The 27008-nt window shown below is 41.6% G+C and overlaps 1 protein-coding gene across 1 annotated transcript; it reads right to left on the bottom strand.

Moving 5' to 3' along the window:
• Positions 1-2337: 2337 nt before the first annotated feature.
• On the bottom strand, positions 2338-26465 carry HTR2A (5-hydroxytryptamine receptor 2A; the record flags this gene model as incomplete). Its single annotated transcript, XM_079540570.1, has 3 exons — positions 2338-3137; positions 21331-21531; positions 26060-26465. 3 exons carry the CDS (start codon positions 26463-26465, stop codon positions 2338-2340), a joined length of 1407 nt encoding a protein of 468 aa, XP_079396696.1.
• Positions 26466-27008: the final 543 nt, after the last annotated feature.

Raw genomic sequence — 27008 nt, 5'->3', positions numbered from 1 at the left:
CAGGAGGTTCTGAACACCGTGTTCTGTGGGGTAACCTGGAGTGATGCTGGCTGGATGGTGTAATAAGAGCTGGTGGTTGGCCTTGGCTCAAACCTGCTGATTTAGGGTCTGTATCAAACTCCTTAACAAATACTGTTAAGTGGGTTAACTTAACCCCCTGTTCCCACCTGATTTGTAGCTGTCCTTGTGCTCAGCTATGTTTTGCAGATTCCCCATGAAATCCCTTCTCTGCCTGTGTGGAGCTGTGAGTTTGCACTCCTCTTGTTGTGCTATGAAGGAATTGGGAGGGTATAGAGAGGGAGAAACAGTGAGCTGATTTTTCCTTTTGCTAAAGCTCTTTTGCTTTGATTCTGGTGTCCAAATGTTTGCGTCAATCATCTTGTTGAGCACAATATATAGTGTACCAGTTGATATGTCATGTGATCCAAAGGTCCCAGTTTTTGGGTGGTAACCATTAATGGCCACATGCCCATGAATGACATGCTGTGACCTATCCCATCCTATTTCCTCCATATTCTATGGAGGAAACTGTCCCCAAACCCCATCAGATTTAGTTAACTTACTGGTAACAGGTAGAAGAACAATAAAAGTGGCTGCTTGGAAATCAGCCGAACAACCACTCAAGGTCTAAGCCTTCTTTTACCACAGAATTCAAGATTTAAATTGAAGGTCTTCCTTTTCTGAGCCAAACCCTGCCAGATGAATAAGATTCGTTTATCTCCCCTTCTTTACCCTAGTGGATATTTAATTCTTCTATGGAAACTGATCAGCTTCAAGAGAAAGATTTGTTAAATGATGAAGGCATTGGAGTTTGGCTTCTGGATAGGTAGTACTATTTTTACAGATTGGACAGGATCTGAAACTGGAATGCATCCTACTTATGACCGTAAAATTCATGTAATGAATCAAATGCTTGGACTGAAGTTTTGATGCAACGTTTGTGCTTCTGCTCTCCAGCACAGTCCCACTAACTTTAATTAAAATGTCCACGATGCCTGAAAGTCGTCACACAACATTCTTCCAGAAAATGTATTTGATGTTCTTTATGTAATGCGTTCTGCCCTTGGAGCTGTGCGGGTGAAATATGGTGCTATTGATAAGTCCTGGTATTTTAAAGTGGGCCCAATTTGCCCAAATGAGTTTCATTAAGGCTGAGTCCTAGTAGTGCAAGCTACCTATCATTCCTGAGCAATCTACCATAACAGCAAAACAGTGAAACCAGGGAAAAAAATTTGAACAAGTAGAAGGTTTTGAATAATTCTGACTCTATGAGCACAAAAAAGAAATCCAGAAGGACACCTTCATAATGGCCTTTTTAACCAAAGAGAAATGGTGGGAGAGAATCTGCTGAAACCTTTCACTAAAGGATTTTCTCATGCAAAACTTTCACTGACATTATTTAAATCAAGCTCTGCTGGAATCAAGCAGAGGCATGGAATCATTCTTGAAATTACTTAGCAGTCCTGTGCTTGATTTTCCACTCTTCTCTCACTTCACTTCCCTGTCAACAGCAGTGGGAAGGAGCAGAGAATCAAGTCCAATAATGACTTTTGAAAAAATTGCTTTCAAGTTTTATGTTAGAACAGATGAATTTTTTAGAATGGAAATAAAGTGCAAGATGTGAAATAGAAGATTAAGAATGGTGATAGAAACAAGGGATCATTCAAGTATAATTTACTTCTGAAGACTGCAAATTTGAACTCAGAACAAGTGGCGGAAATGTCCATTAACATTTCAGAATGGTCACTTGGAAGAAAAAAACAGCCATAAAAACAGTTACCAAAATTTCTATATAATTCATCTATACAGGTTTTAATAGATTTTTCTTTAATGCTTTAAAACGTATTTTAAATATATATTAGTAAATTAACCATCATTTTATTTAAAGTTTCATAAAGTGCTCGTTCAGTTAATGATAAGAAAATCCCACTGCAGGAAGATGAACTAGCTGGAGCCTACCCTGCAAGGAAATCAAAGGACAGCTTAGCTTTCATTTGCAAAGAGAGGAGAAATGCGTAGGTTTCTTTGCAGCCCATAATTATAATACCAGAAATTGCATTTTTTTTTCTTTAAGAAATATATCCCTTATATTATTAAAAAAATAATTTTAATAAAGCCTGTGCTTAAAACAGCCAAAGTACTGTATGAAAAAAAATTGCACATTTAATACCATTCCACCCTGCTTTTCATCAACAGGATAACATGAGGCTATGTGATGTTACTGGAGGGTCTCTCAGACATGGCTGATTTTCTTGCACTCTCAGAGCATCTCACCACGAGATGAAATTCTCAATGTATGCTTGGGGTTGTCATGGCAGCTGCCAACAGCTGGTAGATTCACACGCCGCTGACCTTTTCATTCCCTGGACTGATGCTTCCCTTTGAGGTACCATCCATATGGCGTATTCCGATCTTGACCATCGAATAATCCTTGGTCATCAATTTTGCCTCTTTTTTCAAACTCTTCATTTGAGCCAGGTGGAGCTGGCTAGAATTATACGCAAGCGCTGGGATAGTATTCACCAAAATCAGCTGGAAAGGTTTCTTCTCCTCCTTGTAGCGACACTGAATGTAACGAGAGAAAGCTGAGCGGTAGGTCTTATTGAACAACGTATACACGAGTGGGTTGACGGCTGAAGAAAGGTACCCAATCCAAACAAATATGTTAAGTAGCCCATCAATGACTTCTTCACTGCACGACTCCTTACAGATTACAGCCATCACATTGGTGATGAAAAACGGGCACCACATCACAACAAACAGAAAAAAGACAATGCCAAGGACCTTGGAAGCCTTCTGCTCATTGCTGATGGATTGCATGGTTCTCCTCCCAGAGGTCCCTATGTCCCTGTTCAAAGAGCGCTGGAAGAGTTTCTCTGAAGAAAGGGAGCTCTGAGGGAGGAAACTAAAAGAAGCAAACTTGGTCTTTGGGCCAACGTCATTCACGCACAGCATTGCTTCTTTCTGCAGTGACTTGATAGTTAAAAAATAAGTGACCACCATGATGGTTAGAGGGATGAAGAATGCTGCAAAGGAGCCTACTAGCACAAAATTCTCATCTGCAAGAAGGCAGTGGCCTTTCTTAAACACTTTGGAGTCATCTTGTAGTCCAAAGACAGGGATAGGCATGGAGATACCTGAAGGTGGGTTAGAGAAAGGGAAGGTTAAACACAGAAACAAAAAAGTACCATTTTCCAATCTTTAAGAAAAATTAAACAAAACAACCTTAACTGTACACAGATTATTTCTTAGAGTAATAGTGATAATATTAAAGAAATAGTAGTAACAGAGCGTAAATGATTGCTAGCAGGTAGAACCATGATTGACAGATGTCCCAAGGCAAACTCATTTTAAACAGGGGCAGGGAAAATTTTGTATTTTAAGTTTTGGTAGCAGCACGATACAACTCCCATCCTTGGGCCACTTTTAATGGGGCCATGCTAAGAAAGGATGCAGTGTGAAATGTTGATCTTGTGGATTCTGAATCTGGTGGTTTGTGCATTCGAGGACCCCAGCAAAGAAGAGCAGGTGAAAAGCAGTAATGGTATTACACAGGATTCTGCAGTTACTCTAATCTCCATTCCCTCTCCCGTACACCTAAGCTCATCTACTAGTAGGATACATCTCTTCCACCAGACTGTCACATAACACCTGGTGGCAACAAAAGCATAAATTCTTATTCTTTGGTCTTGTCCCCTTACAAAAATCTCCACGCTTGACCTTTGGTCCTACTGCCTTGGCAAAGGCTTCTCTCAGCTGTGATCAAGATGGTATCCTGTCTTTCTTTTCCAGGGTCAGAGTTAAGAGTTGTCTTATCTCGGACTGTTTTATTGTTATTATTATTATTATTATTATCATTATTATTATTATTTTTGAATGAGGATTAAAAGTGTCCTTAGCACTGTAAAATGCTGATTTTAGGAGAAAAGATATATATATATTTTTAGCAGGTCTGAATGTAATCATCCGCTGGGTTATTTTCTTCCCTCCCTGTAATCTCCATACAGTTGACAGTCTAAATGCTAAAAAACTTTCCATGGCAACAGCCAGAGGAAAGATGGGGACAAATTAAGCACTGAGAGACATGGATATGAGACAGCCTGAGAAGCAGTGCACCCTGCAGAGTGTCAGGATCCCTCTTGGGTACTGCCAGCCATCTACCGCAGGCTGCCCTCTGAAAACACAGCCCCACGGGCATCGACAGCAGCATGAACCTCATCTTTCCCTGGAGTTTTTGCTGTGTTCTTGCTCTGTAAGGAACAGCAAAGCCAGGTGATGAAGTCCTTTCTCCTCACTCAAGTCCACTCAAACATTTCCTTGGGGACTTCTGCATATGCTGCTAGTGCCCATCTGAAATTGAACAGCTGCTGTTTGTTGTGCGTCTGTTTTGTGGCTGTGTTTTTCTTTCCTCCCCTCCCCCCAGACGGATGCTGTCTCTTCAAGAGAGGCAATATTCAGCCAGCAAAAGGATGATGTGACATGAAGACAGCAAAAGTGAAGTTGTGAAGTGATCGTACAGCCCTGCTTGGACAAAAGCAGCTGGGAGTCCAAATCCTGTGGAAAGTCAGTGTCGTTCAGGAGCCCCTCTGCATCTTCATGAGAAACCCTGGGTGTCTGGCTTTTCGGGAAAAAATGGATTAAATATTTTGTGATCTGACTGACATGACAGCGTGATAGTGTGCCCTCCCTTGTCCCTTATGTGTCCGAGAATGTCCTTTCTGTTTCCCAGATGAGTCCTGACATTCGTCTTCACACCACCAGCTCTTAAATGGCACCTGCCTTCTACCTCCCTTCCTCTTCTTCTTCCAACCCCAGTGCACAGACTGAGAGTCCTGTGAAAGCATGAGCTGTCTCTTCATTTCATGCATTAACAGTGCCAACAGATCTCCAATCCTGCAGGAAGGCTCTGCAGTTCAGGCACAGCACAAAACAATAATTATAGTAATAATATTAAGCTATTGTTCTCTTCAAATGTTCCGTTCTTCTGGGGCTTCTGTAAGGCTCACTCTTTTTCTAAGCAGTGTAGCTTATTTTATCTGCACAGTTTTGCACTGAGTCATGGCAGTGCCTTTGGCCATTTTACAGGAGTACCCTCCTTATCTGCCCTTGGCAGAAACCAACGGAGAGCCTGCGGTATTGCTTTTTCTATTTCTGTTTCAAGGCTGCAGAAGCCTACATGCTTGAACTTGAGCTTTGAGAAGGCAACATGTGAGATGCAAACTTGCGCTCCCAGGGTGAGGAAAGCTTCAGCAGCTCTGGGAAGCATCCTGCTTAGAAAAGCTGAAGTCTCAAAATCACAGAAACACAGAATTGTAGCAGTTAGAAGGAACCTCTGGAGATCATCAGGTCCAACATCCCTGCTAAAGCGGGTTCCCTACATTAGTTGCCCTTTGGCTGATGGCACCACAGGAGAGGTCACCTGCAGGTGCCACACTGCCCAAATAGTTGAAGGTGATGAACACCTCTCAGGAACTGAGGCAAGCTGCGAATCCCCCATTTATTTTATGGGAGGAGATGAAGGGATACTGAAAGCACCATGTTCCTAGCAGTACATCTCAGCTGTGTGGAAATATAATGCTACTCAGAGCAATACCACAGGTTTTCCTTCCATTTCTGCCCAACACAGATAACAGCAGGGCTGTTTTTTTTTTTTTTTACAGTTCATTCAAGGACCTAGTGTGAGCTGCAGAGATAAAATAAGCAATGATATTGGCAGAGTAAAAAGATGCCTTTCATTACTACGAACCTTATGGTTCAGCTGAATCAAGAGTCATGGGAGAAGAGTCAGCAGCACTAGAAAGAGGAATATTTTAGTGTAATTGAAAGTTTTTTCAAGGAAAAGGCCAAAGTCAGTTACAACTCCTCACCCAAAACACTAGGGCAGCAACTCTCCATCTGCTTTGTTTTGCTGTGAGCATGTTCTGAAGTGCTAGAATCTCACATCCAGATTTCTGGCTTAAAAATGCGACTGATTTGAAATGAGCTTCAGCTTGTAGCTGGAGTTTTCATGTCTCCTTGTGATTCCTTCAAGTGCAAAAGAGATGTTCACAGCAGAGCTGTAGCAGTTGCTGATAGCCCTACAGCCCTACAGCCACAGGTAGTTGGCCACTGTGAAATCTGAAAATACCAGAGACACCACAGCTTGGTAGCAGGGAGCACTGACAGTTGTAAGCTGTTTTTTGTGTGCTTACTAGTCCAGATGAGGGATCCTACAAGTGATATTGTGGCATTCTTGTGTGGAATAAATTAATTTCCAGCCCGACTTTTTTCATATCTTTGGGGACTAAGCTTCTTCTCTCCTAAATGAAATAGAGTTTGTGCCTTTTTGATGAGTGGCATGAAAATGGCAAATGTGCCCCAGTGAGGACAAAAAATTCAATGGCAGTTGTTCTTAAAATGTAAATAAAAAGAAGCTTCCATGTGCATTCCAAGTCCACCAATCTGAGGGGGTTTTTAAGAGGTATCACATGTGGCCATGAATGTCAGCCACATACTACTGAGGTCTGGACAAGATCAAACTCATACTGCAGACAGAGATAATAAAAGCTCCCAGCCTATGCTTTATTCACGCATTCATTGATAAGTGAAAAATTTATGCTGATTCACCAGTTAACTTCATAATAAAAGGCACAAGGAAGGTCTTGGTACAGAATGGGAGTATCCATTCAAGCTCTGGAGGTACGTTAGCTACTGCATTTCCAGTTAATACTCCCACTTAAATCAGAACATTTTCCTTTGTGGACAAACCCTAAATATTATGTACCTCCAGTATAAGATGATTTATTTATACAACTTGATTTATACAGAGGTGGCTGTTTCAAACTCAATAGATTTTAATAAACCACAAGACAGAACAAAAACAGTGAGGAAGGGTAATAAATCCTGTATTAAAACTCCACCATTTGGGCACAACTTCAGAATGACAAAAGGCTCTTAAGAACACCAAAGGTTGAGAAGTAAAGCAATAGCATCCTTCCTGTTGTTCTCTCCAAAAGCCTGGTAAAACTGACAAAAGTTGATTTAGTAGTACACACTGCTGGCTTGCAAATCTTCAGAGGTGCACAGCAGCCATAAAACCTCTTTAAGTGGACAGCTAAACTAGGTTTGACACTGCCTTGAGCTGCTGAGATTATAAATGAATCAAAGCCAGAATATACAACATGCCCAGAAAACTGACAAATCTGGGCTACCTAGGGTGAAGAGAAGGAGGGGTAGTGAACATACAATGTCAAGGTTCCATTCATAAAGTCTCCTTCAAGCAGAAACTGTAAGTCATGCTGCATGTCTCATTTTGATTGATTTGAATATAAATGAGCATTATTACGCACCCTAACAGCTGTCCAAGGAGTAGGAAATACCTTTAGAAATGTCACTACAGGACCTCAACAAAAGTCAGCACCTTTGTTCACCCCTGCATGAAAAAGATACGAAACCTTCCCAGCTCAAACTTTAGCAGTTGCATTGATTCAGACATATCAAGGGCCAAATCCTGCAGCACTGCTTTGGGGCAATGTGGTCATCACATTACTTTTAATATTTGGGACCAGAACAGTCACACGAAATAAGATTTATTTCTTTGATTTACGCATGGATGTATCTGCTTGCTCCAGGAACAGACCCCAGGGAATGACTTCATGGGGGGATTGTAGGGGAACCATGTCTTCCTCTGCACATCAAGGATGTAAATGTGTCTGGATCTTATATCAGCTACCTGTGCACTTCCATTTACACATTCACAGGAGAGCCACGCAGCCTGGCTTAATGTCTCTGCTTGACACGTGGCACCCAAGGAGGTAATTGTTTCCCTAGACCTGCAAACACTGAGCTGATTTCTGCATGCATCTGAAAGTGCTGTTTCCCAAATGACTCATCTGAAGTCATGACAAACCTTTCACTGTTGCAGTGTCATTGCTGCCCAAATTGTCCCAGACATATTGCTGATAGCATGGTTGTGCAGTTTGCTGGTGGGTGGCAATACAGAAGCAGAAATTTTCACCAGGGAAAGAATATGTTGAAAAGCTGTGGGTATTTTGGGAGTCACCATGTGAGTCTCCATGTAACTCAGCATGAAAACTCTTCCTTTCTTAGTCAGGGTTCCCAGAATCTCCAGCAGGAACTTCTCCTTGGCAGATACACATGGTGGTGGGGATGGGGATGGGTGAGGAGCTTCCTCTCACAAACCCCCATACTGTAATCCTTTCAGATGGATTTCCATGAGAGGTAAGCAATTCACAGTGCTGGTGGAGCATCTCCTTTCTGCATCCCAGAGACATCAACCTCAAAGGGCTGGAATTAGAGCAGGTCCAGACATTTCCCTTATCTTTGTCCATAGGTCAAGCCTAGTTTTTTGTTAGAGGACACACGCAGAGGGCTTCCTGTAGCTTTCCATTGGAACACTGTCTTTGGTAACGTGTTCTCTTTAATACAACCAAAAGTAAAGCTATGCTACATTTAACTTCATCTAGTTGGGCAACAGCTAATACCTGGATTATTCTATAAATTTTGAAATGGCTTTGCTGATGGGAGCTCAGAAAATCTTTTGGAAAGCATATTATTAAGCCTAGTAGGAGTTATATTCAATTCTTTTCATGTGAAAAAAATTATTGTAAATCATCATTCATAATAATATAATGCCATAACTGGTCTATTTCACTTTAGAAAAATAAAATCAGAAAAGTAGCGATGTCCTCCTGGTATATTTGTCGTTGGTATTTTTGATCTTGAAGCCTATTTCTTAAAGAAGCCTATTTCTTAAAGTGCAGAGTTCTGTCTGTCCAAGTTAATTTGCAGGAGTGTGATAATGATTTAAATAGAAACAGAATTAGTAGAGCAGTACAGAACAAGAATTGAAGGCCAGCTGCCTCTTTATCACCCCAGTGATTAGAAATCAAGGGCTCCAGGGTAGGCTGAGTTATGAGAGGAAACTGCTGATGGAGTTGCTTACTGCTTTGATATAATCCTGTTCCCTTACAAAATGTACGTGCTGTCCTATTTCCTAGATGCAGCAGGAATCAAACAGTGGGAAGCACTTTCCTTGCTTTCAATTCCAAGTGCTATTTCTGCCCTACACACCCCATACACACCCACTTGATATCTGTGTGACAGGACAACTGTGTGTCCTTCATGTCTGGTCATTCTCATTTCCTTGCTGTATTTTCTCATCCTTTTGAGCATATAAGGAAAAGATACACATTTTTTGCATTATAATTTCCAGTTGAGCTTCTCCACTTTTGCCGGTCCTCTTTGCTCTTTGACTGGTGACAATATCTTTGCTTTGGGCAGAAGCTTCTGCCAGGGTGCTGACTGGCTCCCGGCAGCTATCTCAAATAAAGAGAAGTTGTTATCCTTCTGTGTAATATGATTATCCACTCACTAAGGGGACTAACAGAAGCCTACACTTGTCAAATGACTAGAAAGAAATAAAGAATTATAAACATCCTAAAGAAACCTATGTGAGAAAGGATTAAGGGATTGAGGATTTCAGATTCAGATTCCATTCATGCACGCAACAAGGAGCAATGAGGAACAAACCCCAGTTTGATTGATCAAGTTGAAATAGAGATCCTTGCTGTTGCAACCAAACCGTGTTACCTTGGTGGGTGTGCATGGGTGGCCTTCCCTTTCTGTTCACTATGATGGCCAGAAAGGAGGCCTCCAAGGCAAAAGGAAATGCTGGAGTAACCTGTGCTGCCTCATCATAAGCAAGGAGTCTCCCAGAGCTACTCCTGGTATCTAATTTCAGAATTACTTTTTTTTTTTTTTTTAGTTATTTCCTAGTCTTTCTTTGGTCCTTGCTTGCAAATCAAACATTAAGAAAAGACCACTAAGATTTTCTAGTCCCAACTGCCAGCCCATTCCCACCATGCCCACTAATCACCTCCCTCAGTGCCACATACACACAGTCTTGAACACCTCCAGGGTCAGGGACTCCACCACCTCCCTAGGCAGCCTGTTCCAATGCCTCACCACTCATCCTGAGAAGAAATTTTTCCTAATATCCAACCTGAACATCCTCTGGTTCAACTAACTTAAGGCCATCACTTTTCACTTCTCTCGGGCCCATTTTAACTGAATCTCTGGTCTTTGTAGAGTAAAAGCCCTGAGTTAGCACACTGGTGACTTGTAGCACTGGGCACCTACGTGTAAAGTTCTCACTTCTAGAGACAGCAAAGAGAATAATGTTCTCCTTGAGCAGTGGAAAGCTCAGAAGATTGAGATAATTTATCAATTTATATAAAAATTTCCTTTTTAGATGACAGATATACTTGAATTGCAGCACCTTGTTTAGCATAACATTTATGTCAACTCAAGCACAGAATTTTCGTAACTTAATAGGAAAGGCCAAATTGAGTGGTAAGTAAATTTTTGTACACAACGAAAGAATGGAATAACATGTACCACATGCTGGATTCTTCCTCAGGTCTCCCATGGATTTGATGGATACTCCTTTCACCACGCTCAGCCAGATCTCACGGTGATTTTGAATATTTTAGTGATGTTAAGTCATGGAGAAAGATGTCAAAGGCTCCAAGACTAGACTAGAGAATGTGACAATGTTTAGATAAAAAGTAGATCTCATTGTTTTGTGCAGATGACTGTGCAAATGCAAGTATTTATAAATGCATCTGCAGAGAAGAAGGTGGAAGCAAGAATGCGTCTGAGTTTTGCTTTTGAAGCAGAAGGCTCCAGGGATATATAGGAGTTTAAAAACCAACACTAGAAAGAAAGATCCTGAACATTGTATTCTTCTTTACTGATTCATAGGAACCTACTCAACCTGATCTCCAATAAGGGGTGTTCATGGTTTTGTGATCCTTCTGGGTCCCTTCCAACTTGGGATATTCTATGATTCTATGGTGGCACATAGCATTGGCGTGTTCACCTCAACAAGAACCATCCCTTTGCTCACAGGATGACACCTTAGCTCATCCTTACAGGAACCCACTCCATGTCTACAAGAAATATTTGTGATTCACGAGGTTGTGGCACCCCGTTACTGTGTCACATCTCAGATGAAGTAACACTTACTTTTCCATGCTCAGTCCCATCTTCCCAGACATTGAGAACTCGTGGACAGAACCCCAGCCCAGCTGAGGCTGGAAGCCTCTGTGTCCCTCTGTAGCAGCCCCTGCCCCAGTGGGGACACCCAGATCAGTGTGCCCAGGGTCACATCCAGGTGACACTACAAGAGCCACAAGGAGAAAACCCCACAGCCTCTCTCGGTAGACTTTGGGCAGGGCCAGCCTAGATTTGCATATGGAAATGGGCTTTCTTTCTCATTAGCTCTCTCTAAACCTACTTTTTCCTTCTGCTTTATAAGTGGGAAGTGCCTGAGGGAGGGGAGGACAGAGAGACCTGCCTATGACCTCAGGTGCATTTTCAAATCTCTTGGAGTGGAAAGCTGATGATTCTTTACCTCCTACTCATCTCAGAGGCATGTGGATACCATAATATATCACATTAAATGAAGTAGGGCTGAAAATAAGCATTAATTTCACATGGATACACACACATCTACAGACGAACACACACCTGCTGAACAAGCGTGCCGAATTTTCTAAATGACTGAGCTACGAGCTGTGTTTTCATGATCCAAAGCTTTTTATAACTTGCGTCAGACTTGTTTTGACAGCTCTGTGTGTAGGTAGTTACAAACACTGCAACCAGTGGGCAACCTGATCTAGTGCCTGAACCAGAGGGATGCAAGGGACCTCAAAGATCATCTAGATCCCCTCCACACCACTGGGAGTGGTGCCCCTGTGTTTTTGTATGAGTTTGGTGAGGTCTCTTGGAGTCTTCTTGCCCCAGTGTCCTTTCCAGTAGCATTGCATTTCAGGTGAGATGGGCAGGGCATGTGGTCCCATGTGCCAGTTCTCCTACATGAACTTTGGTTTGCTCTGCACATCTGTCTGTGCTTCAGCCCCTGCCTCCAACCAAGGTGAACTTCCCAGGAGGGAAAGAGAGTGCTTTGCCACATTACACAAGGCCTAAGGGAAATCAAACTGCAGCTCCAAAAATCTATGGGTTGGGAGAGTTTATCTTGTGGTTGTCCCATCCCTGAAGGTGTTCAAGGCCAGGATAGATGGGGCCATAGGCAATCTGATCTAGTGCCTGGTTTAGTGACTGGCAACCCCGCCTGCAGGAGGGTTGGAACTTTGTACTCCCTTCCAGGGTTGGAATCTTTGTACTCCCTTCCATACCAAACCATTCTATGATTGTATGATTGTATGATTACATGATTGTATGATTCTATGATTCTGTGATTCTATGATTCTATGATTCAACTCTTAACAATAACACATTTTTCAGACCTTCCACCTGTAATTTATCTGCAGTATTATTTGCAATAACAATTTCTGGGTGAGATTGTGACTATCCCAAAAAAATACAGCAGAGCAGGTCAAACCTGCTTTTCCCTTTTTGTGTGCATATCTAATGTTCTTTAAATCACATTGATGTTTTGAAGTTCCCTGTAGCAATGGCTTAATTTCACTTGGAAGAAGTTACAAATTTATAGTTTTCACTGGCTTAGTGAACGTTACTCTTTGAAAAGCAAAAGGCTCCAAGTGGGATCAAATCCATCTGCTTGTGGTATTCCTCTTGTTTAGCAAATCACTTTTTTTTCTTCCATGTCAGGTGGCTTCCTGCCATGTTTGCTATTCAGCCCCCCAGGAGAACAGATTTGGGTATAATTGTACTTCAGGAATGAAAGACACACAATACATTTTTATCAAGCCCTTCCCTGCTCACGTGTTATCAATCTGCTGTTCAGCTGTGAAGCTCCTGAAGGCTCCTCAGGGCTAACTTATTATACTCTCTACATGCTAAGCGTGCAGTAATGCTTTATAAAATATAGGAGCAATAAGCTAGAAATTACAGTCAGATCTTAGATATTCCACTATCATAAGCAACTAATGAGATGGCTCCTGGAGCAGCCTAAGTGACAAGATCCTCCACTATCCCAGTTTTTACACTTCTGGGCTTTTAATTATTACTTCGTACAATTTGTTAAATGCTGGTAATTTGCTTAACTGGCTTAACCCTCCAGTGGACTGGAGAGTTTCTGCTGGTATCTACCTGAGATTTCCCCTGCACTTTGGCTTGATCTCGTGTAGTCTAGCAGGCTATTGAATGGCAAATAAGTTGTTTAATATTTTATTTTCTTTAATGGCATTTTTGCACTGAGATAGAAAACTACCCCTGTAGTTCCTCTGAAATTTCTAGGCCTTGGGCACTTTATTTTTGCTGCCTGCTGCCTCCTTAAGACCATGGTCTGTACCTCACTGCCCTGGTTCTGGCTGAGCTGCTGTGCCAAGGTTCCACTGTAACACAAATCTTTGTCTCGTCTCTTTGAGCCTCCTGTGGCTTCTTGCAGAGACTGTTCACCAAGCAAATGATCGGCTTTCGATAAGTTATACAGAGAGGCTGCACCAATGACTCTTTATTGGATAGCTGTCCCAACCACAGTGTATAATTTGGAAAGAAAAATGGGGCATAAAGCAGCTTACCAACATATACTGGTCTGAACATAGTGATTCAGGGTACTCTACTTCACACTTCACTGCCCACCTGATGGATAATGCCCTTCACACTGACTGAATTGCTCTTTTCTCAGTTCAGGCAGTGCTCTCCTCATATCTGGAAAATACCAGAGTTAGAGACTAGAAGAAAAGTGGTGGATGATATCTGCCCATATTTCCCACCTATAGGTTGCAATGTATGTGTTGGAGAAAAATCCCTAGGCTTATCTTTCTGGTAAATGTCACAAACCACCTTGATAAAGAAAAAAAAAATAATTGTGAACTACTCTTGTAGCAAAAAACATCTACTCTGCTTGCTGGAGGGACCTCCTCATGGCCTGCAGTAGCATAAAGAGCAGGGCTTGTTTTACACTGGGAATAATCAACCTCAAACTTTGTTGCAGGTAATTAGGAATATGTTGTCTCAGCTCTGACATGACATGTATTAGCTGGGCTTCTGCTAAGAAATGGTGCCAATGGAACAGGCTGGGGAAGGTTAATTGAAGCCCAAGTCTGTGGTAGTTTGTGATGTTTGTGCTAAGTGAGGTAAATGTATAGATTTCATTTTAAAGCACAATTCTGTGACACATTTATCTTTCCTAACATTATAAAATGCAAAATCTGGTTTTAATAAATTCTCATTCTTAAAAATGCATAAAAAGTGCTGTGAAATGGCTCTGCAATTTGAAAAGGACTTAAAATTTCTTTTTATTGATATTTTCTCTTTATGCCATTGAGTGTTACTTTAACACCATTTTTTAATTTATAAGGTCATTAAATACAATTACAGGGTACAGATGACAGAGTTTATAAATCCTGAATGATTTCTTCTGCACTTCTCTCCTGCTCATTTATATTGCAAGTGGCTTCTGCTATGCAAAAATCCCAGTTCTTCTGCTTAGACAGGCTCAAATAATTTTTTGGTCAACCCAGGATCCTCTTTTAGCTGTATGCAGTTGTAGAGATCTACCAGATCCATCACAGAAGCCTTTGTACATGTCCCTTTTGCATTTTGCAACACCCCACATAGCGCCACATGCAGAAATGTTGGCCTGGGGAAGGACATAAATCCATTCTTCCCTCTCCATCCTTTCTAGATTCTTCCATGTATTACTCACTGTGCTAGGTACACAACTGGCTGAAAAATATAGCCTTTCAGAGAAGGAGGAATAACTTATAATAGGATCTGTAATGTTACTGCCCTTTTTCTTAAAACATTCCAATTACTCTGAAATGTCCTATAGAAGAGAGACTGTCTGATTATAGGGCTTATTGCAAACCAAGAACAGTTACTTATTCATCCAAAGAAACCTGATAATAGGACAAGCTTGGACCAATTGAACTTAATGGGGATTTTTTTTTGCCTGTAGCTTCAATGACAAGAACACTGTAGTCATGATGTTCTAAGTGAAGAAAGTTTAAAAAAATAAAGGGCAATTAACAAATTATGTCATCAGTACACTGATTAACCCTGTTCCTTCCATATAGCTATGCTATTAAAAATACACATCTGTTGTGTAAAAGTTGTCCTTAGCAATAAAACCAAAGCAGAAAAAAAAAGACATACATTAATATCAACACAGCATGGACAGCCAGTCAAACGAGGTGATTTTCCAACTGTATTTAGCTTTATTGTGGCCTCACTTTAAATGCTTTGTGCAATTCTGGGCTCTGCAATATAAAAAGGGTATTAAGGTCCTCGAGAACATCCAGGGGATTGCAACAAAACTTGCAAAAGTGTTGGAGAGTGCATCCTGTGAGAAGAGGCTGAGGATATTTGGTTGTCCAGTCTGGAGAAGAGAAAGCCTAGAGGCAACCTCATTGCTCTGTGCAGCTCTCTGAGGATGGGAAGCAGAGAGAGAGGTGCTGGGCTCTGCACCTGGGAACAACTACAGGGCAGGAATGGCACAAAGCTGCACCAGAGGAGGCTCAGACTTGGCATTAGGAAACACTTATTTCCTGCATGAGAGGTCAAGCACTAGAATAGGCTTCCTAGAGAGGTGGTTGATGTCCCATGTCTGGCCATGGTCAAGAGGGATTTGGACAAAATCCTCAGCAGCATACCTTAACTTTTGGTTAGCTCTGAAGTAGTCAGGCAGTTGGACGAGATGGTCTTTGATGGTTCCTTCTGACTGAACTACTCCTCTCCTCTCCTCTCCTCTCCTCTCCTCTCCTCTCCTCTCCTCTCCTCTCCTCTCCTCTCCTCTCCTCTCCTCTCCTCTCCTCTCCTCGTCTGGTCTAGTGTACTCTACTCTACTCTACTCTACTCTACTCTACTCTACTCTACTCTACTCTACTCTACCCTACCCTACTCTTCTCTACTCTATGCTGCTCTACACTACTCTACTCAAATTTGTTTTTTTTTTTTTTTTCTTTTTCAAGTAGAGGGTTAGTAAAACCTCCTTGCCAAATAATGTAAAAAGATGCAGGAACTTGAAATGCAAGCTTTTCTAACGTACACAGTTATGAGAGAGAGATACCAGGTAAGGTGTTGGTCTAGTGGAAGAGAAGTGTTTACTTTTCTGGGAGGAATAAATCAAAGGATTCTGTCACAAGGTAAAATAATTTACATCAATTTATGTGTCTCAAAACCATCTTAAGTAGTGCCTCATAACCAGAATATATGTGCTAGCCAACTCAGAAATGGGCATCGCAGCATTTGGTGCTAGATTTTCTCAGACAGCATGCACATGAAGAACTCATTTATTTGTTAGATGTCACTGCTGGTGAGGTCATTAGTAAGGTGATGAATTCTCTACTGGCATAACTGTTGCTGACTACTGAGCTTCATGGTGTGTCTATAAAATACAAGAAAGAAAATCCATATGAGGGGATGAGTATGTTCCATGTAATAACAAGCAGTCTTTTCCTATATCAAGCCATCCCCAAACTAGACTTGAACAAAGCAGAAAACTTTAAGAGGGAGATATATGAGGGTTATTTCTCCAACTTTGTCCAACTCAACTTTATGCTTTTTTTTTCTGCCTGAGAAGCACAGAATAAATCCAAGCTGTGATGACTGGGGAGAGCAGAGACTGCCTGAAGGCAGTGAGCAGATGTGTAGGCTGAGTGAGAAATTATAAGCAAAGAGAAAACTCAGACTAAGAGGATTTGAGCTTCATCAAACTTCATCATTAACAGAAGGATAGAGAGAAATAAGGACAGAGGAATGAGATCTATAAGGGCTTAACAGTCATGATTTCTTTCCTGTGGCCCTGTCAAGAATTTTCAAAGGAGAGGATGCTGACTTTGGCCTCTTGCATAGCACATTTCCTAGGCTCACCTAGGACTAGAAGGTCCTTTACCTGTCTTTTTCAGTGTAGGCTCTATTTGCAGTTCTATAGATTTGAATACATTTCACTATATATATATATTTTTTTTTTTCTAGGAAGAGAAAACACTTGGGCATTTTACACCTGTTCTCACTAATGACCTCTGTGCTTTAAAACAAATGGAATAATTTTCAGGGTTTAATGGGCTTTTGCCTTCAACAGCTACAAATAATCTAATTATCTAGCCACCCTGGGTACTGGATGATTTAAGAATTAAAGACACGATTAGAATCTGTTACAGTAATTAGAATCCATTTTAAACCAATTGCCTGTGGCATTACATGGTCTAGTGAAAGAAAGGCTGCTGGCTAAATGCTCTTCTTCTACTAATGCAAAAAACAAATGTTAGCACAGTATTTTTTTTTTACTAAGAAAATTGAGATTTCAGAAGTCAAGTCAATCAAGTTGCCTGTCCCTTTTTATGCAATTTGCTCTTTAAATATGTCACACATCATTGAAGCTAACAGCTAACAGAAGGATGACCACAGATCAACTGGGCTTTGGATGAGATTCACTGGACAAATTTGTACTTTTAGAAAATAAAGGGAAAATTAAAAATTTAGTGAACGGAAAATTCATTACTTACATAACTTAGAAGTCATAATGAAAGAGATATGGGTAGATCGGGAAATATGAGGAGAACTTCTGCAGAGAGAGAATGCCATGACCCACAGATCAGACAGAATCATTCACGGGAGTTAGCAAGTAGGAGCAAGTAGGTGTATAACAGTGACCCAGCTGGTATAACATTTCTGAATTTCCAGAAAGCTCTGACAACACTGCTTGATCCAAAACTGCTTAGGAAATTAAGCTATGACTGCAGAGGAAAAAGGATCTTCCCACGGGTAAAGGATGAGTTGAACCACAGAAAACAAGCGGTAGGATTTGGTGAATGATTCCCACCATGATGGCAGTGGAAATTAGCATGCAGCAGCCCTCTGTGTTGGCCAGTGCCAGTCAGCTCATCTGTGACCTGTTTGTGTGGACACTGGAACAGAGTACTGGAACTGGCAGCCGTTGGCTGGATAGAATTGGTAGAGGATCCTCATAAGTCTCATCCAACAGGCAGCAAGGCAACATCAGGAAGAAAAGTGTTGTACGTTAGTTGGAGGGGAATACTTTCCATATGTGCATTATTCAGGAAAGACACTTTGGAATCATTCAGCTTAGTGTGTCCTAAAGGATAGCAGCATGGTAGTACTTATTAAGGTGGGAAGTGAGAACAAGACAGAAAACGTAATATTGGATGAACTTGTGATGTGTTCACGCTTTGAATATTACAGTCTGGCCACCTGTCTCAAAGAAAATGTTAGAAGTGCTAGAAGAGATTCAGAGAGGGATATAAAGATGACCTGGACATGGGATGCTTCCATGCAAAAAGATCCAAAATGGATTGGGACTCAGCCTGGTAAATAAATTATTAGAGAGGTCTATGCAAGAGGGTTAACTAAGAATGTTGACAGTGAGGAAGCTATTTAAGCTCTTTGATTGAAAGGTTCCCCCGCTTACTCCAGGCAAAATGAGCTTCTGTGCAGGGGAACATGGGGCATTTCATTTCTTTCTTTGCCTTCTTACTCTCAGTCTCATGCATCATGCTAGTTCACAGGACACCAGCTGAGCTGCAAACTGTACAGGCAAGGGGAGCCAAAGGTTATCTGAACCGAGGCTGGAGGGCAAAACCTTGAGAAACTCCTGTCCCTCTGAATTTGTCACTGAAATTTCAGCCACACTGTGAGCTGGGGAAAGTGTGCTGTGCCTGGCACTGTTTTTGACTGTCTTAGCTGTTCCTATGTGAACATGCAAGATGTTAAATAATTTATATCACTGCCACTCTTAAGTAGCACTGAGAGCCTGAAGATTGGTAAATGATACATAGAGACCTCTGTTCAGAAACCCTTTTCTATTAGTAAATGATCTATAAATGACCTCATTCTTCAGAAATCATTTCCAATCTATTCTGAGTCATGTTGTGATGACTAAAGACAGGATCAGGATCAGTGACCAACTGCCAGTAAGTTGCATGGAAGATCCGGGATCTAGCAAGTTTCCTCATAGTTTATGGGTTTTTACTCAATATAGCAACATGCCATGCTGCAATCTCAGTCCAGACTGGCAATGGGCAGCTCAGAAACTCCTTTATAGCTTGTTTTATAGCACATCACATTCTCCACAGATCATTCCTGACCCGGTTCCCAGGCAGGGAACTGACATTGTCTTCCTTCAGCTCGTCTTCTCATGCCCTTTGCTTCCACTGCACTAACAGCAGCTGAGTAGTGTTTTATTCATGCATACCTCAGGGTCCTTTTTTGATTTCATTTGTATCTATTTAACCTACATGTTCTATTGATGATGTGCTATTTGTGAACGAAATGGAGCTTTATCCTATCAGCCCAACTATCCTTCAAACATCCACCACTGCCTTACATATGTCCTTATCCATCTGCAGAAAAGTGGATGCCATCTTCACTCATGCCACACTTGTGTGCCTTCCAGTAAAGCAAGGAGTTGTGTTTTTCAGATTTAAATAGGTCTGTCTTCTATCACTTGCCACAGTGATAACAAAATCTGTGGCTCAAGATATCAAAGAGCAAACTTCTCCTTCTGTAGGACATAAACCATATTCTAACCAGAAGAGCTTAAAATTCTTTTTCTAAATTAATTTGAATAGTGATCTTATTTGGAGGCTCTGCTAGCAAGTCACTGTCTACAGAAAGCTGCTGAGGTGCACAGACCCTTGATTTGCTCATTCTGATCTTTCTATGAGTTTGTTTGCGCAGGCACCACGCACTAATACCGACTAATGCAGTACAGACAAATTTAATGAATACTTCACTTTTTTATGTCATGCAGAGAAAATGCTTACACTTAGCAGTGCCTGAGACTGGGGAAAAAAAATGAAAAGACAAAATAATGTGTTTTGTACTGGATTAATAAGCAAAGGGATTATGGTGTATGCAGTTCTGTGATTCTATGATTCTATAGCTATAGAGGTATAAGGTATGATTCATGTCATCTAAAGGGGAACATCTGCACCAAAATGAGTTGGCCTAGGCTTTTTGAATATAGAGAGCTAGGTGTTTTTAGGGTGGAGTTCACATGCCCTGTGCTAGACATCTACATCTGGTCAGCTGGACACACTATGAGCCCCATGTAAGTGATGCTGTTGCACCTTGCTAGGTCTGGGTTACTTTGGAGAGTGCACAGCTGCCCCTCTGATGAGAGAGAGAGCTACCACTATCACTTGATAGTGCAGAAGATTCAGCTATTCTAAGCCACAAATATGCTGGAGTGCAGACTGGGCTGAAAGAGGGATGCCAGGAATCTCAAGGACCATCAAGCTCCAATCCCCCTACTGCAGGCAGGGCCACCAGCTTCCATATCTAATACTAGATTAGATTGTTCAGGGCCCCATCCAACCTGGTCTTGAACACCTCCAGGGACAGGGCATTTCAACCTCTCTGGCAGCCTGTTCCAGCACTTCATTACTCATAAAAAAAGAACTTTCCCCTGATATCCAACCTAAATCTTCCCTCCTTCAACTTAGAACCATTTCTCCTTGTCCTGCTGTTATCTACCCTTTCACAGAGTTGACTCCCCTCCTGTTCGTAGGCTCCCTTTAGGTATTGGAAGGCTGCAATGAGGTCAGTAAATGAATAAGTGAGCTGCCAATGCACGGGTGCTCTGAAAAAATGGATGAGCCAAAGGGAGTAGTGCTTTCAGTATGCTTGGAACCAACGCTTAAAGTTTGTGAAGAAAACCCTGATAGCATCAGAAACCAAACACTTTCCATCTCCCACATCATGAAACAGCTCTGGGCCAAAGGTGCTGTTACCATGTACAGTAACACATGACACGGCTATGTGGTTGCAAGTCTCTGGGTTACACCAATGCAGAGAGAGATTTTTCAGGTGAATCATTTGGGGCACCTCCTTAAGGCTGCAGCTCTGGGCTCTCCATTGGGAAACACTTCTCGTCTATAGTATAGGCAGAGCATCTAAGCCTCCTAAATGGGATATTGTACAAACCTCACCCTGTCTATCAGGAAAAAACAGGAAATATCTGACCATGTGGAACATCTCTAAGTAAACTACCCTAATGAGAAGCTGGAACAATTGACTTACAGGAAAATCTTTTCAGTCAATATCTTTGTCAATATCTTTATTTTTTTTGTTTTCAGATGTTACGGTAATGGTGGATAATCAATATGGGTAATAAACACATTTTTAAGACAAAACTGAACCTAACAGTCTTAGTGCTAATGTGTATTCCTTCTATAACTGTGCTGCTCAGCTTCACCTCCATTTCGTGTTGTCATTGTTGATTGTGTATTGCTTAATTACTACATTACAGCACTTCTTAGACTGTGGCAAGGAAAGTATTGCAGTCAGAGAACACAGTTTTAGATTGAAATGTGTATCTGTCCCATCATCTCAAAAGCTAGAAATCTGCAATTACATGCTGAAATATTGCTCACTTACCAACTGATATGGTCCAAACAGCGATTATTTTTGCAAAAGCCTTTGTTCTTGAGTTAAACCTGCTGTGGTAGATGGGATTTCGAATGGCAATGTAACGATCCAATGAGATGGCACAGAGGTGCATGATGGAGGCAGTGGAGAAAAGCACGTCCAAGTAGATCCAAATGGCACACAGCTCCTTAGGCAGAGGCCACGTGTATTCTGAGCAAGAGAAAGTTGACATCAGCTATAATGTGACGTAGTCACATCTTCTGTTGCGAAGCATTTTTCTCACTGCGCATGTATTCCTAGGAAATGCTGGTAGTAAGGAAGCTGTCTGATAGCTTCTCTATTTCTCTTTTAGGAAATCTTTTTTTTTTTTTTTTCTTTCATTTGCTTGCAAAGGCTCTGTTTGTTTTTTGGGGTTATTTATTTATTTATTTATTTATTTGTTTATTTATTTATTTTTCCCAGGCTGCAGTGTGGGTATGTATTTTTCTTTTCTATGTGAATAATGCTTGATGTTGTAATCAACATCTATGGAAGGAGAAAAAAATTTGTTACTGCACGTGTGGAATTTCTCAGTTTTCCATTAGAAATTATCATTAGTGTGATTACTGTATTATTAACACCTGCTGATCTACAAAGCCTTCTAAATTCTGAAACTGAAACTTCAGATTTGGTGGCAGCTGGAGAAAGAAATATATTTAGTTGCATATCAGTGATGTTTATGACACCTATCTTTAGATAACTTATTTCCACATATTTAGATAGGGACAATATTCTAATATCATCAGTGTATATTGTCAGGCTACTTCAGAGAAAGCAATCCGAAGATAATTCATTAGAGTTTATCAGTATCAATCCTACATGTTCTTTGCTGCAAACTAAGCCTTTCTTTTTCCTTGTTTCTTCCACTGGTAATGAAGAATAATTGATTACTGTCCTTTCTGAAAGCTATTGGAAGATGGCTATCATGTCTTGTCTATCTTTTTCTCTTCCAGACTAAGCAAAGCCAGTTCCTTTATCTTTTGCTTGCAGATGATGTTTACAGAACTTTTATGCCTCTTGTTTCTCTGCCCCAGAATCTATTTAATTTATCTTGCTGCAGTGACCAATGCTGGATCCTGTTCTTGATGCTGCTGAAAAGGCCTCCTGACTGCTAAGTGAAATACGAGCCTGCTTCGTGGGTCTTGCAGGAATGCTCTTACTTATCTAACCTGGAATGAAGAGGGCCTTTTGTATAAAAGCCCCATACTTATGCTGCATACTTAGCTTATGATTCATTTTGACAGTCAGATCTGTTTCAAGATTCTGAAGCCTGGACTAATTTCCCCAGCAGGTGTTGGTTTGATATCTCTTCCTAAGTGGATAACTTTGCTTTTATCCTCACTAAATTTCATTTGTTCATTTTAGACTTTCTCTTTTGGGGTTGATGATTCTGATTCTGGGCATCTGAGTGCTTGTAGCCTCTCCCACTTTGGGCTTTTGGAAAATCGTGCAAGCTCATAGTCTATCCAAGTTGTTAAGCAGGCGTAGGCTAAGCAGAGCCCTGCAAAACCGTCATACCAAGGTCCTTCTAGTCCTGCAGGGAATCACCAGTAAATCTTCTTGGGGCAAGTTTTGCAGTTAACCTTCCCTTGTCTTTTGGTGATTTAATTTACCACGTTATCCAAGCTGCCCAAGAATGTGTTGCATAGGAGAATGGTAAAGCTGATGTTGTAAGAAGATATTAGTTTTTCAGGGTGTGCCTGGCTCTTTTGGAAATACAGTACAACCTAGTTTGCAACAGAAGGATTAGAGGCAGAGGAATTAGGTCTGTGCCTAATTACATTTACTCTCTCTAAGCACTGCAGAGACCTATTTCCTGGTGCTCTTGGATGGCTGTAATGTGACTGACTCTAATAAGCCATACGGTATTTATGGATAAGTTTTATCTTTTTCCTGCTCTTCCAAAGAGGAAACCAGTCTCTGGAGAGCTCTAAATGAGGGCTGAATTTCTGAAGCATGTCTTCCTCGCAGCCTCTATGTCAGTCCAGGACAGTTTGCACAGGGAAAAGGCAGAAACTACTTTTGCACTCAACACCATGCGCCTGTTCTCCTTCAGAACAGATTTGTCACACCCTTCTAGACTTCTTGTCCTTGCTCTAAACCTGGATATGGCAGGGATAGGCAGCATTCTTCAGATAAACTACCTTGGAGACTACATGGCCATGAAATAGAAGACAGATGAGAGGAGCCAACTGCAGATGCAGTGCAAGTCAAGAAGGGTGCAGCGTCCTCCAGGCTGACCTTACGACTTGTTAAGTGACATGTGAGATGGGGCACCTTGGTCTTGTGCCATCTTCTCACCATTGCCTAATTCACCCTTCTGCTTATCCAGGGGAAACAAAGCAAAACAAAACAAAGTAAAACAAAACATGGCTCATGAGAGCTCCTGATGTCTAGGAGCTCACACGAGGGAGACCCATCCGAAGAAGAGGCACATAATGCTTGCACATCTGCGAATGGTCAGGTTGTGAGGCTGAAAGGGAGAGCAGATAATACAGAGACAAGATTTTTCTCCTATTGTACCTAGATAGTATGAAGAAGAGAAGTGTTTTCTCCCAAGGCCTTTTAGGAGAGGAGGTGGAGAAGTGAAGCTGACCAGGATTGGTAACAAGGGATATGGGAAAACCGAGTGATGAAGGGCTAAGGAAAGAGGAGAGTCTGTAGGCAGGCATGGTTGCTGAGAAGGCCTTGTGTACTGTTCTACCTTGTCAAAAGCACCTGAGCTGAGGCCTCAGAGTTAGTGCTGGGCTGCTCAGGAGCCCTTTGAAGCACCTGATCCTTCTGCTGCAGCAGGGAAGAAGCATCTGCCAATAAACCCAACAACATCTCCATGCTGCCATGGGGCAAATCTCCAAGAGATGTTCAGAACTAAGTGCATGTTTGAGTGGGAAAAAGTACTGCTCAACTCTGGGTGTTTTCTGATCTGTGGGCACATTCACCTTTCTTGGATGCTGTGAAAGTGTTGCAGAATGTCTTTTCAATGGGAGGCTGGAGCTGCTGGGTGGACGGAAAAGCCTGCCTGGCTTCTGTTGTGCAGGACATTTGGCCAAGGCATCCCAATGGGAATTGCACAAAATAGTGATAAGGTGTAGGGAAAGAAATCATCTCTGTTTCGAGTAAAATTGTCAAAATTTCCCTGCAAAGAGTGAGTGGAGGAGCAACCTCATTGCAAGTCCCTTGTTACCAAGGTCCCTAATTCTGACTGGGGATTACCACTATGGTTGGCATAGAATCATAGAATCATTTAGACTTGAAGAGATCATCCAGTCCAACCATCTTCCTTCCATCACTAAACATCCTTTAGTGCCACATCCACACATCTCTTAAATACATCCAGGAATGGGGACAGCACCACTTCCCCAAGCAACCCATTCCAATGCTCAACCACACACTCCATGAAGAAATTCTTCCTAATATCCATTTTAACCCCCCTGGCATGCCTTAAAGCCATCCTCTTGCATCTTATTAACACGTGATACCACCTGTCTGATTGCTGCCTGTGGATTTGCAGGGCTGCCTGTAGGAATCCCAGTCCTCATCTCCCAGCCAGATATCTCCCAGCCGTTAGGGTTTGGGGCACTTTGGGGTTTCGTCGGCAGCAGAGCCTGGCCAGCAGGAGTCCCTGTTGCTTGTCTCAGGGAAGCAGGCAGTGTCAGGAAGGGTTTTTGTTCACCTTACGCAATGGACGGTTTCTGCAGCTTTACGCTGCTTCTCCAACGGCCAGAGTGATTGCACAATTAGTGCAATGAATCACAGCCTCATACCCTCAGCAGTGTCAGCACCATGCAGAAATGTGGTACTGGGAAATAAACTTCTAGCATGCTGGATGAAACCTCTTGTAAGTTACAGCCTCGCACTCAGAGAGCTCTACTCCTGAAACCATGCGGCTATAGATACCTTTGCAAACAACCTCGCTTTCCTCCTGGCATTGTCTGGCTTCTCTTTCAAATATAGCCACTTGCTTGTGGTACTGGAAAACTCATTTTTCAAAGTTTAGGGATGATAATAGCCTGACAATATTGACACTGAACACACAGGCTGCTGCTTTTTCCTACGCAAGCTGTGCTGCAAATGATTTCGGCACAAATGAGAAGAAAGGTCTGCTATATTAATCACCTACAAGGGTCTGAACTGTGAGTCATAATCCACTTAATTCTTAAATATCTTATGGAATTGAAGCTAATATTTAGCTTTGCTTCTGTAAATGTTAGTAAAAATTAGGCAGAATTAATTCCCATCCAGTTTTTAACTCCCACAGTATTTATTGCAGCCTGTCTCTGTAAGTGGAGGTCTAAGTAAGATGTTGGTGTTAAGGGAATTTTAAAGTTTGAATTACTTCATTAAAAAAATTAAAGGGGTTGCCAGCTTTTACTCTAAAGGCAGTCATTAGTCCTTCCACACATTTTTGCAAAGCAGAGTAACTGGCAAGACCCTATATTCCCACCAGAATTACTGAAATTTATAAGCCAGGGAAAACAATGAAAGAATAAGGAGAACAAAGCATCTTCATGCACGTTTTGAGACAATTCCATCAGCAAATGAGTAAATATCTATCAATCTGTTCTTACGTCCATTAACCACTTACATGCTTCCCGCATGGAGTGATTACAGTAAGAATGAAATAAGAACAATGCCAACACGTGCATGCAATGTTTAAAGCTTCCCTCAACATGCAGCAGATCCCACAGCTCGTACTCACCGTACAGTATGGTTAACATTGACACGGGCATGACAAGGAAACCCAGCAGCATATCAGCTATTGCAAGTGACATGAGAAAATAGTTAGTGGCATTCTGCAGCTTTTTCTCCAGTGACACAGCCATGATGACAAGAATATTCCCAGCAATGGTTAAAACAATCACTATCACTGTCAGCAGAGCTGGCCAGTTTTTCTCTGAGAGCTGAAAGAGGGAAGAGTAGCACGGAGGACTTTCACATGAAAGATTGGTCAGGTTTTCGGAGTCTGCAGTCAAGTTACAGAAATGTGACACATTAGTCTCTCCTGGTCCGTAAACGTTTCTGTAGAGTCTCCTCTCATGATTTATTTGCATTAAGGAGTTTGCAGTTGGGTTCACAGAGCTTTCCTCATCACAAAGGGTATCCATTGCTAAGTCTGAAATCGGTGAGATAAATGGTGAAAAATAGGAAATGGTCACCCTTCGTCACCATCAGGCTTTGCATTCCTCAGCTGTCTGTGGCAGAAGTTGGTGAAGCCCAATCCTTTGTCAACTGCATTTTTACCATTAGCACGATGTAGAAAAACATACCAGAATTACTCCAAATGCCGAAATGTTTTGTTTTCTGTTCCATAGGAAGTCCAGAGTTGGCACTGAAAACCCAGGTAAAAAGCAAAGCCAAACTAGAGGATAGAGACCGTGGACTTGAGGCTTGAGAGAGCAAAAATATTGTAGAAATAAGAGAGAAAAAACTTTTGCAGCCACTAGGACTCCCCTCTGGAGCTACATCTTATTGCCATTGGTAACTGTAATCACACAATTTTGAACACAGCAGTATTAAAATAGCTTGCCATACAAAGCAGCAGAGCTCTTGCTTCCCTGTTAAGAAAGTTGATTAAAGATTCTGTCCGGCATCTTTCTCTTGAAATAATTAGATATGCTCTTATTTATAGTGCATCTTCCATAATACGC

The sequence above is a fragment of the Tetrao urogallus genome, assembly GCF_951394365.1.
Source record: "Tetrao urogallus genome assembly, chromosome: 1".
In the NCBI taxonomy this organism is placed as follows: domain Eukaryota; kingdom Metazoa; phylum Chordata; class Aves; order Galliformes; family Phasianidae; genus Tetrao; species Tetrao urogallus.
Note: the sequence above shows the minus strand (reverse complement) of the source record. Positions and strands in the feature narration are given on the sequence as shown.